Below are 15148 nucleotides of genomic sequence, written 5' to 3'. Positions count from 1 at the left end.
AAGAGGCTGCACCCTTTTCTGAAAGTCATTAATGGAAGAGTGCCTTGCCTACCTGAGGAGGTCGAAGTGTCCTGTCAGACTTTGCCTGATAATGAAGATGTTTAAAACAGTGGTAAAATTATTGGAACTGTGGTGATATATAATGTTCTCAGTGGATGTCACATTGCAGTGGTTTGAAGTAGTGGCATACTGTGGGACGAAGGTGACTGTGCTTATAGTAATATCAGTAGAAGAGTGGTTGCTAGAAGGAAAAAGGAACCTAAAGAGAATGATTAGACAAAGATACCAAAATGTACTACAGAAGTTGTAACCTATTGTAACGTTGTACCTGGAGAAATCATATAAATATTTATTTTGAAATGCGGCAGAAAATGTTGAAGAGAAAATAACCAAGATTACCATTGGTGCTATTTTCTTTTCCGGTATTGGACAGGGATATTTTCAATCAAACCATATAATTGCCACCAGCTGATTTATGTTTAATGAACTCTTAGTTTGACTTGGAACTGATAAGAACTGGTTCCATACTTTTCTTTTCCTTTGCACATTTGAAGCTGACTTTAAAACCTGGGGAAATGATTTTACCCAGGACAGGTGAAGGTCATAACAATATTGTTCAGTTATTGTTTATTATCTTATATTGCTTTGTCATTTTCTTTTAATGTTTGTTGTTTAGAGTGAGGGCCAATTTACCCGTGCTCGAGATTGTTTCCGTAGCCCTTAGACTAGGTATGGCATTCCTCGGTAGAGTATGGCAAGCAAGGCTTTATTTGAAAACTTTTATATGAATTAAATGTCTTATTCTGAGAAAACCACAAGCAGTTGTCCGCCTCGCATTACTGACCCCTCACAGTAAGCACAATTGACTTACTCAAAGTGGTCATGAGGCAACCAACATGTTTTTCCGTAGAGGTCTCAAGTAGTTCAACATCCCTGTTCTACTAACTGAACTAGGGATCATCCCCTTCCTGTAACAATGCACAATCAAGCATGGATTTAGTCCCAGATATGTGTCACAGCCAACCAATACCAAATAAGGGTGGAGGGAGGACATGGGTGTTGGGGAATGTGGGTGGAGAGAGGGTATCAGTGATATGCACTGAGGGTTTAAGGAGGTCATGGGTATTGGGGAGTAATGTTGGAGGGAGTGCATGGGTGTCACAAATGTTAATATATAAATATATGGAGGTCTTTTGGTTCATGCCATAGATTTTACTGCAGTGAATTGAATTCTCTGTTTACATTGTGCAGTGTATATATTTTTATTCAGAAAAAAAAAAATTCTTGCAAGTCCTGACACCGCAAGTGGCCATCCTTTCGTTCTGCATGTCCATCCTGTGCTAGTCTGCCAGCTAATTTCTCATCATCCTCCTCCTCCGGGTCTGGAAGTGGGCAGTTGGACATCTCTCCACATGCACATATTATACAGCATTAGACACATATAAGGACAATCTTCCCAACCTTCTTTGGACAGTTCATAAGTGCCCCTGCAGTCCAGTAAGGGTGCTCTATTCAGGAGTCCAAATGTGTGCTCTATGAATAATCTATTCCTTGTGGGCGCCTCGTTGTAGGCAATCTCCTTGGGGTTTCCCAGGTTTCGTCATCGGGGTCATAGGCCATGGTAGTTGTGGGTGGCCAGAGTCACCTGCACATGGAATGAGATCGGCTCACTTGCACAGAGGTAATGGTCATACTCATCCATCACTTCCATAAAGTAATTGGGGTCCACTTAAGTGCCATTGGGGTGCGTTCCCCATGCAATTGACAAAGCCGAAGACATTTAGGGATCCTGCTCTGCAGCATATGTATGAGCTAAGGTGAATTTCTAAAATCCACCCTGGGCATGGATTTTGGAAGTCCACCCTATCTTGGTGAACAGGGAGATGTCTAGTCAAACCTAATCAACCTAAGGTAGCAGTGCAGCAAGGCTGATATCCAGGAGGGGTGTCAAAGTGGTCTAGAGCTACCATTCTTTCCCACAGATAATTTAATCTAGAAAGCTATTAAGCCTTTAAAATGCACACCAAGTGAATGACACTTTTAGGCAAATATTCTCACCCACTTACTGTAAAACAGACGAATAAATGCACACTTCGTAGAAGAAATAAAGCATTACATTCAATGGCCAATATAAAACAAGTAAAAAAGGCCTTCCTGAAACAGCAAGAGAGCCACCAGTCACAAATGATGCCCTTTTTTGGAAACATGCAAGAGCAATCTCTGTGTGTGCATAAGCTTAAGAAGATTTCAAAGGTTTTGTGCATATTTCAAAAGTGTTTAAAGACTGGTTTATCAGTGCTGAACTTTAGGCTGCAAACCAAACAAGAACAATTCTCCATCTAAAAGATAAGGCCCAAAACCTTTGATTAAGTGCATCTACTTCCCAAAATGTCAGCAGGTTCAGAATATATGTTGAAGAACATGACACAGATACAACAACATCTGGGATATCATCACCAATGCAATATTCTTGGATTCCTAATATACAAAGAAGATTCATCGAAAGAGTACCAACATGCCCTCTGTAAATACAATGTAAATGCAGCTTACATGTCATGTGCATTCAAAGACCATCTATAAAATGTATTTTAGAGTACAAAATCATGTAAAATCTAAAGAATATTGCAGACTTCTATGAAACATCAATGTATATCATTTAATGAATGTATTTGCTGATGTTTCATTTATCCAAACTAATGTGGAGTCATACATGAAGTAAAATAAAAGCTCAATCTCATACATACAATACATATATTCCAATAGGAATCTGTGTATTTGAGATTCAAAGTGACCGGAGTATTAATACCAGACATGGGGGCGCCCTCACAATGCCTCCCCATTGCTGAACTACATTTGTTGGCATCACTTCCTGCTCCTCATGTCACAAATCACAGGATGGCTTACTCGTTGCACCCCCCCCTTATCAGTTGTCCCCTGGGATTGTGGGATTCTGTTTTATGGGCATCTGGCAGTTCAAATGTGATGGCCATTCACCTGGGGGTGCTAGTATCTTAACACGAGGCAAGGTATATTGGCAGCTCAAGACCTCTAACCCATCACTCATGGTCAATGCTGCAGGGCCTCCCAAAGCGAGGCAGGGTAACTGTTGGTACCATCCGGCAGGCCCGGGAGAGGGGCAGCTCCTTTCCCCAAAGCCTGGCCCCTCTCCTCATTACACACAGAGACATGCAGTCTCTGTCCCCACAAAGGAAGGGAAGGGTGAGGTGTGAACAATCACCTCACCCTCCCAGGCAGCAACAAGGTGCTAAGCACCCAGAGGAAAGCAACAGTCAGGCAGGGGAAACACAATGCAATGCCCCCCCCCAGGGGGGGTGGGCAGACAGTCGGCTGCTGCCAGCCTGGGGGTTGGGTTTCAGCCCCCACTGCCACACTTCAAAGACACAGGGCTACCCCTGGGTCTTATAAAAAGGGCTGCACAGCTCTCACAACTACAAACTGTTTGTCGACCATGAACGGGGTCCCAAACAGTCTGGAAGTTCACTGTTCACTCAGTGTCTTACACCTCATTCTTCTTTTCCCAGAACCCTCCCACCCTAGAAAAGGAAGGAGAAGACCAAAGGAAGAGAAAAACAGGACACTGGTCGGTGACCACAACAAGTCATGGGACAAAAAGGTGGCACAGGCCAGAGGGGATTACCTCAGGACCCGGTGCCCAAAAGTATGATATCATAAGGATATCTGATTATTGTCATTGTTTCCATAACCATATCTGTACCAATAAAATCCTATGGCCTTTTATTGCCAACACTTGAACTTGTGTGGTCCATCTTTCTCTCCAGGGGGGCTGGGTCGGCCTTGGAATTTGTATGCACATGGTTCCAACAGTTATGGGTTTGTCCTTTGGGACCACACAACCCGCCCGTGCTTGGCTGTTCACATTACTTTCTGGTTTCACAGGCCTGTAGCTTCATATAGTTACACTCTTTTTTTTGCCCTGAAGTCCTCTATGCTCCATTTTACTGCTGGAGCTTGGGAAAGGAAGACGATACTGCACTGCCATATTCCAACAGGGATTGCATACTGCGAGTCCTCACTTCCAATATGGCAGTGCTTCTTTATTTTTTGCACATGGTATCAGGGTATACATTGTCATTGCTATAGACCACATTTTGACTGCTATGCAGATGCACACACTCACTTTAGCGTGAACTAATATATTTTCTGTAGCATGAATCGTTTGGTAGGGCATGGGAGCTGGTCAAGCATTCCAACAGAAGTTTTGACATTGTACATCTTATGAAAGAACGTTACAACTCCAGCCTAAAAACACATGCAAGCTGAAAGCTGCATGCTGACACATTAAAAGCTGTGCATGCATCCATAGATTGACAGTTACACATGCAAATAGATTGAAAACACACACACACACAAGTGAACATAAAGCTGCTTAAATAACTGTATTAAAATTATCACACACACCCACAAACATGTATAGACAGAAAGTAACACACTAATTTTTAGTGAAAGTAGCAGACACTTGATCAGAGAAAGTATTTTGAGAACACAGTATAGAGTTGAGTTCAGAATAGATTAATCAGATCCATGAGAGCATTACTTGGAATACAAACCTAGAAATGCAAGCTGACCATTGTCTACATTGAAATGCCCTGCTCATAGCCAATAGATTGTAAAGATGGTCTGGGAAACCCCTGTTTAAGTAGAACTGGTAGGTCGGGAAATCCTGCACCCATAGACGGAAATAGTTAAAAAAACAGGGCAACATCTGCATTATTAACAATCCACATAAAGCAGGGACAGCATATACGCATGCAAGTCTCAGAGCTCTCAGGGCTCCTCATGCAAAACAATGTATTAAAAGTCAAAAAATAACTGATGTCGTATCACAATCTTGGTTACAAAAGCCTATTGGGATGAGGGATTGATCAGGGGAACTATATACATATATAGTATATAGGGGTTAGTCTTCTCATTGGTTATACTCTATCTGATGGCACCACCTGAGACCACCTCAAAACTGATAATAGAAAATACATGTCATCTTTACACAAGTCCATTGGTTAATGCAACATGTATTGGGCGGCATAGCATTGAGAGTGTCTATTGGTTGGCATCTGACCTACCAACCTTGAGCAATTGACAGGTCATCAACACATGAGCCAAATCGGGAGTACGGGGAGAGATGCCTGGGAACTGTTTCCTTTCAATAAAATAAGATACTATCCCTTATTCCTAGGCCGCGACCCAGAGGAATCTCTTTGTACTCGACATTGCATGGCACCTTGGTTCTATGAATATGTGAGGAGTTAAATCAGGTACCTATCTGTATCTGGAGATACTAAATAGAGAGTATTCTTGAGTTATGGGTCACGTATGAGAGGTCCATGTTCTGAATTACTTCACCCTTCATTTATTGGGGTTTTAGTTAATGTGAGCAAGAATGCTTTTACCTTTCCGATCACTAGAGACTTGGTTGTTTCATCATTTATAAGGTTTAGAGTTATAATTGTCCTACACCTGGCTTTAAAAGGCTAGTTTTTCTTTAACTAATTGTAAAGAAATGGGAATTATTTTCTCCTGTTTCTTCTACGAGTCATCCAAGCCCTCCCTAATTTCTCAGGAACCTTGGTAGGGTCCGCACAGCTCTTTATCACTTCCCTGCAAGGGTATTTGTTTCAATAAATTGAGCAGTTTGAGTTTCCATGAAGCCTTGAGGACTTTTATTAATTTTAATGCGTGCAGAGACTTACATTTTGAAAAAGATGGCTGCTCAGTACTGATGCAATTATATGCTTGCAAGCTACAGACATATATCATTTGTGTTGCAGTTCAGCCTATGCATTACTTAGTTATGTGTGTCGTGCCTTTGTGGTTGCAAGCAATATTCTGTGTATATGAATGCACACTTGACCTGGTGTCTGCATAGTGAGTGCATATTTTCTTGGTTCTATGTGTTATAACCGCATTTTAAAAAATGAACAAAAAAAATAGTTTTTTTTCCCCAGCCGTTTTTGGGTTGGCTTGAAAATACAGCAATATCACTTTCTGTGCACCCCCACCCCGACAAAGGTGATCCCTTCCCCACTTTCTCCTGTAGGTTGTATTCTTAAATGGGGGTTTAAACCCCTGAACACCCCCTTTTCCCACCCACCACCCCCTGCCCAGCACAACACAAACTCATTACACACACACACACATCCACACACACACACACACCACTTAGACTTACCTTAAACTCCTGAGATGGCTCTACCGGGTCCTGGTGAGCCTGTCAGCACCTGCGTGCACTTGTGTGTGTTGCATCGGCTGACAGTTCCATTTAGAAAGACTCTTCTGTGCGGTAACAGAGAAGTCTTTGTAAAACGATCTGTTTTTGTTTTGTTTTCTTTTAAAAAAGGGCTTTTGACCTAGAACGATGTTCTTCATATCTACTGTATGCGCGTGTGTCAGTTACAAATGTGTTTGTTTATTCTAGATATCTTTAGTTACATCAGCCCCATTTCCTCCTGTATTTGTCAGGGATAAGGCAGCTAGGTTCGCCTTTGTGAGTAGCGTTTATCACCATGGTGATATTGAGGTGAGGGAGGGGCAGTAGCTTTGAATGATGCATTCATCTGCCTGTCAACAACTTTCACAACACCACACTTATACAGGGGAGTCAAGATGAGCCGCCAGGATACCGGCAAATGTTGTTACATTTTCTGCCACTCGGTCTGGCAGCATTGCTGCTGGATTCCGAGTGCTGGAATGACAGTGTAAATCCCCATAGGACTCAATGAGGGGATTTGCCATCATTCCGGCACCGGCAATGCTGGTGCCAGTAATTAGGGCTTCTTTTGCTTTAGGGCACCTGGCTTACCTCCAGCTCGGGTGACCCAGGTGCCCCATCGGCTAACCATTACTGGGCGGTCCGGTAAAGGGTTGATATACACAAATACCTGCACTTTTTTACTGGATCACCCGACTTGGAATGAGACCCAGAATTCTTTTGAATAGATTTAGGATTTTGAAAATACCACTCTCTATTTCATTGGCCAGAATTTTGGTGTGAGACTTTATGAATGTGAATGTCAGACTGGTATGACACGTCAACCTGAGACGCCTGTAAAAAGTATCACAAATATTCATGCATACATTTTTGGAAGGTCTACTAAGTGATTGGAAGATGCTGGTGGTTAAGATGCAAAGTTTAATAAGATGTGTCAAATTCAGGTAAGTAAATAACTTAATACCAGACACTAGTATAGTCCTAGGAAGGGATCCTTGACCAGGCCTTCACTGACCAAAGTCAGGGAAGAGTAAGATAGCGACCGGACTGTATGCCCATGTAACCCTATGGACAATATGATATGATATGATATGGTATTTGTAACGCGCCTATACACAAGTGTTTCAAGGCGCGACGAGGCAGGGAGGGAGGGAAACAAGGGGAAGACAGACAAACGATCCTACTAGGCCAGGTGTCATTCAGATCGCGCAAGTGCGGAGGTAAGGGGAAAAGGAGGAAGTGCAGGGGGAGGAGGTGGGGGGGAAAGTGCAGTACAAGGTAAGTAGCGTAAAAAATAATAAATAATAAATAATAAATAAAAAGGGCCAGCTGGTGGCAAGTGCGAGGTAAGTGCAGAGCAAGTTCTGGGAAGGGGGCTGTAGGGATACAGTGACAGTCCCACAGTGCAGGGGGAGCCAGGGAGACAGTGCAAGTGGAGAGTGGCTGGGCCCTGGACCGAGGTTGCTGAGAGTGGCCCAGATGCAGGTTTAGTGCTGAATTCAGTGGGGAGTTAAGCAGGTTTAGCAGGGGAGAGGGAGAGAGAAGGCAGAAGCGAAGAGGAAGGTTTTGAGGTGCTTCCGGAACCGGAGATGGTTCTCCTCAAGTTTCAGGGAGGCAGGAAGGCTGTTCCAGAGGGAGGCCCCTGCTGCGGAGAGAGATCTACCCCCAGCTCGTTGCTTCGAGAAGCGGCTGACCATGAGGGAGTTGGAGACGGATGAGCGAAGGGCTCGTGAAGGAAGATATTTAGGAAGAGAGAGTTGAAGGTATTTAGGTCCCAGGCCCCAGAAGGCCTTGTGGACAATGCAGAGGGTTTTGAACTTAATCCTCGCAGCCACTGGGAGCCAGTGAAGAGATTTCAGTCCTGGAGAGATACGGTCCCTGGGCTTGAGGCCAAGGACAAGTCTCGCAGTTCTGTTCTGGATAAGTTGCAGAGGGCGGAGAGTGGAGGCAGGCAGATTAAGATAGAGGCTGTTACAGTAGTCCAGCCTTGAGAGAACCAGGGCTCGGGAGACAGTGAGCTTCTGGGGGAAGGAGAGGAAGGGAAGAATACCTCTGAGGAGGTGCAGCTGGTAGTGTGACTTCTTAGAGACGTCAGATATATGAGGAGAGAAGGAGAGTGTGGAGTCGAAGATGACCCCGAGGTTTTTAGCCTTACAGGTAGGGGCAGGAAGGGGGCCAAGGGAGGCCGGCCAGAGAGCTGCAGGGAAGGAGGGAGTGGGTGTGCCGATGAGTAGAATCTCAGTCTTACTGGCGTTGAGGCAGAGGTCATTGGCGGCACACCATTCCTGGATAGCAGACAGACAGTCGGAGATGAGGGAAGGAGAGGAGGAGGCCGAGGGTAGCCTGAAAATGAGCTGGGTATCGTCTGCATAGCACTGGAAGTAGGGGCAGAGAGCGGCGATGCGGTGGGCAAGGAGTGCCAGATACTGGTTGAAAAGCCAGGGAGAGAGGTTGGAACCCTGGGGGACACCACAGGTGGAGAAAAAGATGTCAGAGAGGAAGGAGCCCATTTGGACCTGGGAGGGTCGACCGGAAAGGAAAGAAGTCAGCCATGCCAGAGCCTGACCAGTGATACCCAGGTTATCACGGAGACAGTTGAGCAGGATGGCATGGTTGACAGTGTCAAAGGCAGAGGAGAGATCGAGCAGAATGAGAACACAGGGAGTGTTGGAATCGAGGTTCATGAGCAGGTCCTCACGGATGTTCAGGAGAGCAGTTTCCGTGCTTCTGGCCACTCTGAAGCCGGATTGATGGTCATGAAGATTACCAACAGATTCAGCATGGAGGTTAAGCTGGGAGATGGCCAGTTTCTCCAGGAGCTTACCCAGGAAGGGAGTAATGGAGATTGGGCGATAATTGGCCGGGCAGGAGGGGTCGGAAGAGGGTTTCTTGAGGAGGGGGTGCACAAGGGAGTGCTTGAGGGGGGATGGGAAGACTCCAGAGGCGAATGAGTGGTTGCAAAAGTCAGCCAGGGCAGGAGCCAGGGAGTCGATGTGGTCCTTGATGGTTTTGGAGGAACAGGGGTGAACCTGTTTAGACGAGGCTTTCATAGATCGGACTTGTCTGGAAACCTCATCAGCAGAAAAAGGTGGAAAAGCAGAGAAGGAGGGCGGAGGGGCGGCTGCAAGAGAGCAAGAGGAAGAGCCGGGAAGAGAGGGAGGGGGGAGAGAGGAGGAGAGCGAGGACAGGATGTCCTGAGTTTTTGAGATGAAGTGCGAGGCCAGTGCAGTGCAGAGGGCCTGGGAGGGGACAGGAGAGGTAGAGACTGCAGCAGGGTTGGCCAGCTCCTTGCAGATTTTAAAGAGTTCGGCCGAGTTGTTAGATGCCTCAGAGATGCGGGCTCGCATAAGGGCTCTCTTCTTGGTGAGAACGGAGAGCCGGTATTGCCTTTGGAGCAGGCGACAGGCCAGTTTGTCAGAGGATGAAAATGAAGCACGCCATTTCCTCTCTGCCACCCTGCACTTGCGTTTTAGGGTGACGAGATCCGAGTCATACCAGGAGTTACATTTGGCTTTGGGCTTCAGGCGGATTCTCATGACGGGGGCAAGGATATCGAGAGTATCAGATATAGAGGAATAGAGCATGGAGAGGGCTGTGTCAGGGTGGGAGTCAGCCGAGTGGGGAGGAGGGGGCGAGAAGGTAGCAGCGAAAGCCTCAACTGACACGCGCTTCATGGGTCGGATGACCGAGAAGGTGGGTGGCAGTGAAGAGGGTGGCTTTGCCTGTGGGGTAGGGAGGGAGAGGTGGGAGGATAGGAGAAAGTGATCGCTCCAGGAGAGAGGAGTGGAGAGAGGGAGGGAGAGGGGAAGGTCAGAAGAGATCAGAGCATCAAGAGTGTGCCCTGCAGAGTGAGTAGGCCCAGACGGGAGAATAGAGAGTGAGAGAGAGTTGCAGAGTTCGCGAAAGAGACCAGTGGGGGGACAGGAGGCATCGAGGTGGATGTTGAAGTCACCGAGAAAGAGGAGTTGGGTGGTTGAGGACAGGAGTGAGGAGGAGAGGTCAGCCCATTCAGAGAGGAAGGAGGAGATTTGACCAGGTGGTCGATAGATAGTAGCCACGGTAAGGGAATGGCTAGGAGAGAGAGAGTCGGCAGACAAGGCATTCAAAAGAGGTGTAGGTCTGCGTAGGAGTGATAGAGGCAGGAATCCACTCAGGGAAGATAAGGGCAACACCACTCCCTGAACGGTTAGGCCTGGGCACGGAGAGGATCTTGTAGCCGTCAATATAGGGGGACAGGTGTGCTCCGGATTCCATTCAGGGTACAGTCCTCTGTAATTAATTGTCCTGAGGATGGCCCAGGCATCATGGATGCAGAGCTCCTGTTTGGAATCAGTATGTCGTTTCAGTCCATCACTGTGCTTGAATCTTGGTTCCAGTCACATTCCAGCTGAACACCCTTCTGAAGAAAAAAATGAAAACTTCTGTGGAGCAGGTGAACTAAGGACAGCTCCATGGAGCATAGAAGATGGATTTCAATTAGAACCTCCATGGTCAATTGGCGAAAGCCGCTCTTCACTGGACGAACAAAGGAGCTAGCACTGCACAACTTCTTTTGATGCAAGAAGTCTGAAAATGCAGGAGCAGACATCTTGTAGTACTATAAAACACAGCAGAATAATACTCACTTTTGCCAGCCCATGCTAGGCATATTGTAAAGGTAACCAACTAGCCATTACAGAAAATACATAATACGGATACAACCACAATTCACTTTAGTGTACAGTTGTAACAATACAATAAATGCACACACAAAAAGAGCTATGATGGGGCACATTACGTTTCCAGTGTGGTGATAACGTGCAAGTATTAAGTACAAGCTACCATAGAGCCAATATTACATTATTACCAGCACCAGTATTACCAGTGCCAGTAATACCGGCAAATCCACCGCTTTACCACCCTTACCACCACTTGTAATCTGGCGCCACTTCCGCCAGACCAAATGGCGGTAACGATAATTCAGTTTGCTGGCATCCTGGGGGATTTACAGCCAGGATACTGGCAAACCTATAATGAGGCCCATAGTCTCTCAGTATTGATAGCCTTTGGAATTATCAGTTTCCCCATAAGAATGAGCAAAAAGACAAGGGAAGTAAAGCAGAAGGTTTTACTTGCACCCAAAACGTCTGATTGGGAGTCCAAGCAAAGCAAAAAGAAAGGGCGCCCCGTAGAAGTCAGTGGGAGGAAAGAAGCAAAAAAGATTAAGCTCTTACCAGTACAGACTGATAACCATCCGAGCCTACTGAAAATAAAATAAAGGCTGCCCCATGGGAACCACTAAAGAGTATGTGTAGCAGGGTCAACTGACCCAAAGAAGGCACCAATCATGGTGCAGGGAGGCGGACAGAGGGAGGGAGCGAGGGAAGGCCTAAGGGCAGTGGAGGCAGGACACAGGAATGAATGTGGAAGTGTGGCAGAGAGGGTACATTCTCATATCTAGAGTGCACCAGGTCCAACCCTCAATGGGCTTCCATTGAGTTTCACATGGAAGATGGGCAGGGGTTGCATCCCGGAATGGAAGTGATGAGCAATTCACTACTCACCAGGTAAAATTTGATGTACATGCATATTAATTTACACAGTCAGAGATTGTGCGAGCTTTGAAGTTATGGACAGTTGACCTGGATTGCCCTGGGGAAGAGGAGGGACATCACACCGGATGAACAACAAGAGAGTTGTTTCCTATTTTGTCTCTGCCTCTTCTCTCTTCAAAACAAATGTTGTATGTTGTTCCCTAACAGTGACTGAAAACGCACACATTTCTGATGTATTTTCAGCTCGGATGGTCATGCTTGTTGCATTAACAGTGGCATGCATGTTGGCAAAGACAAATCTGTTACTATATACAAAATGATTCTCACAATGCATTTGGATTTGCACATGACAATGGTCAACTATGGAAATAAAGGGGATTCCTGACCTCAGCAGGTTTCACTGGTAAAATTGCATCATATGTCTCATCCATATTAGATATGCTCACTATATTGAACGAAATAACTATTGTAAAATGTATAACACATCAGTCTGTATTTGAAGAGGTTACAAAAGGAAACGCTATAGTTGATAAAGTGGCAGCTCGTGTTCATTTCCAGTTTGTAGAAATATTGCTATGAATGAGCCAGGCACAGCCCTCTAGTTTATATTGCAACTGCCATGCAGCCTGCCTAAAGCATGGCTAGCACAAGCACAGATGATTGATTGCCACCTTGCAACTGATGGTTACCCATGAATATAGATAACTAGCATTGCCCTGCCCAACCGGGTCATCAGGGTCATCAACAACAATGAACAACAATGAACCAGTTCAGGATGCAAAGTCCCTGCCTGGCCAGTGCACACGGCTGCTGCTGGTCGTGGGACTGTGCAGACTGACAGTTCAAATAGTAAAGTAGACAGACCACTGCATCATTATCATACTGAGTCTAAGAGAATAAGGGGCAGGACTCCGAAATAATTGCCTGGGGTGAGCCCTATCAAACATAAGTTAAGTACTGGTACCGCCAGTCATTAATGATTTCTCTAGACATAGGTGGACGTAGCTGGACTATCTTGAAATTAATGCCTCTAACAGTCAAGTTCTATTTCCCACTGTCAGATAACCTTCTACTTTTCCAGTTGTTCAATAGGTGCTGCTATATAGTCAGCACAGCAGAAAGCTTTGATCGTTACAACAAGGAGAACAGACTTAAAAGGAAAGCTATGGATGGGGCCAATTCCCTTGCTGCTGTGTGGAACGTGTTTGGAGGCCAACCACAAAGAGATATGTTAGGCAAACCAGAAACTGCCGTTTGGAAATGTTCTTCGACTCTAATAACAGTGACATTGCCTTCTTATAATGCGTCATGCCCTTCTTGATTTATCAACCTCAAGAAGATGAAAGGCTGATTCAGCCCCTCTACAGAGTTCACACTTGTGATATATAGGCTGCGGTCAGATCAAAGTCCAACACTTTATCCATGTAGCCATCCATCATTGGCATATACCAACCACTCACATACTCCTCCTGTTGTTTAATAACATTTAATAACAAACCTCAATGATATCCATGTGAGCAAACTCGAAAGGATCAAAGACTATGTCACAGCTGTATGGCTTTTTCAATGATAGAAACCTAGTAGATTTAGGTTGTAGAAGAACTTTCCTAGTTTTGAGAAGCAACACAAATCTCACCTGGAGATGTGCAAAGACCTGAACATCTCTTTTTAGGACATCAGGGCTCAATATAAGTGGTGCAGTGCAATAAAATGTGGCGGTTCTACCGTATACTGCTGCATTACTGCACCTCCGAACTGGCATTGCCTGACTATGAATTTGGTGATAAGTTGGAGGATTCACCTCCAGATATAAGCTGAAGGTAAATACGCCACCTTTCGGAATTACCTCTGCAGCAATTTTGCCGAAATCCATCATGGAGTCCTATGGACTCCAATAAAATGAGGGCTAACAGCGCCACCACGCACCACTTGTAATCTGGAGGTAATACAGCCGGACCAAGTGGCGGTAATGGTTTTACAGTTCGGTGGTATCCCAGTAGATTTACCACTGAAATACCACCAGACTCATAATGCGCCCCATTGTTTGGACCGGAAATTGATTTATTATGTATTCCACGAAATCAAACTAGTACAGAGTTTTGCCTTTAACCCTCCACATTTGTACCACTTAATACAAAAAAGATTTCAGTTACGCTGTATATTAGAAGCATGTTTTTGAAATAGTTGTCTGTTGGAAAGTAAAACTCATTCTGACCCCGTTAAAGCAATAAGAACTTTCTGAGGCCTTTTATAACGTCTGCATTCTTGAGACTGTAAATTATGGGGTTACACATTGGAGTGACAGCGATGTACGATAAGGACACCATCTTATTCTCCTTCATTGAATATGTTGACGTTGGGCGAATGTATGAAGAGGCAGCAGATCCATAGAATATCACTACCACTGTGAGGTGAGAGGCACACGTCAAGAAGGCCTTCTGTCTTCCTCCACTAGATTTGATTTTCAGGATGCTGGAGATGATGTTGATGTAAGAAGTGATGATTAAAGTGAAGGACCCAAGTGTTATTATAACACCCAAAACATAGGTAAGCACCTCAATTACGCGAGTACTGCTGCAGGAAATCTTCATCAAGGCTGTAAGATCACAGAAGAAGTGATTGATGGTGCGGGACCCGCAGAAGGTGAGATCAGATATTAATGAAATGTACAGCAGTGAAAATAAGAGCCCAAAGGCCCAGATCCCAACAGCCAGCTGCACACACACACCCTTATTCATGATAGTCATGTATCGCAATGGGATGCAGATGGCCACATACCGATCGAAGGCCATGACTGAGAGCACAAACAACTCTGTAAATATCGAGGCTATGAAAAAATATACCTGCAGCATGCACTCAATAAAAGACATGTGTGTGCCCTCCTGGAAGAAGTAGGCCAGCATCTGAGGGAAAATGTTTGAGGTGTGACAGATGTCGATGAAGGACAGATTTGAGAGGAAGAAATACATGGGTGTGTGCAGATGTGAATTGTAGTAAATTGTTACCATAATAAGAAGGTTTCCCAACAGAGTCATCAGATAACTCAGTAGTAATACAACAAAAAGGGGAACTCTCAGCAGTGGAAGATCCGTGAAGCCCACTATCAGGAAGCCTTCAGCAGAGCTCTGATTTTCTCCTCCCATTTGTGCAGAGATATGAAGCTGAGGGTTGACAGATGAGCTGAAAGTAAAGGCATAGATAATGTTACTGTTATTGCTGTCTGCCACGTTACTTCCATGGCTGTTGAAAGAAACGCACACATGCAAATCATGTTTTCACAATTTCATAATGGGCGCAAGACCTTGATATATGTCTCTGAAAGTGGCAGAAACAGTGGAATCTAATTGGATGGGGCCTCAGTGCACTG

The 15148-nt window shown here is 45.2% G+C and overlaps 1 protein-coding gene across 1 annotated transcript; it reads right to left on the bottom strand.

Annotated features, from left to right (window-relative positions):
* Positions 1-14000: 14000 nt before the first annotated feature.
* On the bottom strand, positions 14001-14924 carry LOC138579709 (olfactory receptor 5V1-like). The gene has a single exon (XM_069649948.1). The coding sequence runs from the start codon at positions 14922-14924 to the stop codon at positions 14001-14003; it is 924 nt and encodes a 307-aa protein (XP_069506049.1).
* Between the last annotated feature and the right edge of the window lie 224 nt (positions 14925-15148).

Source organism: Ambystoma mexicanum, chromosome 3p (assembly GCF_040938575.1).
Source record: "Ambystoma mexicanum isolate Mex_15411 chromosome 3p, UKY_AmexF1_1, whole genome shotgun sequence".
NCBI lineage: Eukaryota > Metazoa > Chordata > Amphibia > Caudata > Ambystomatidae > Ambystoma > Ambystoma mexicanum.
This window is presented reverse-complemented; position numbering and strand designations above follow the sequence as displayed.

What these genes read in the sequence shown, in the direction of transcription:
- LOC138579709 (XM_069649948.1), bottom strand. Translation starts at nt 14,924, where the DNA reads ATGGGAGGAGAAAATCAGAGCTCTGCTGAAGGCTTCCTGATAGTGGGC.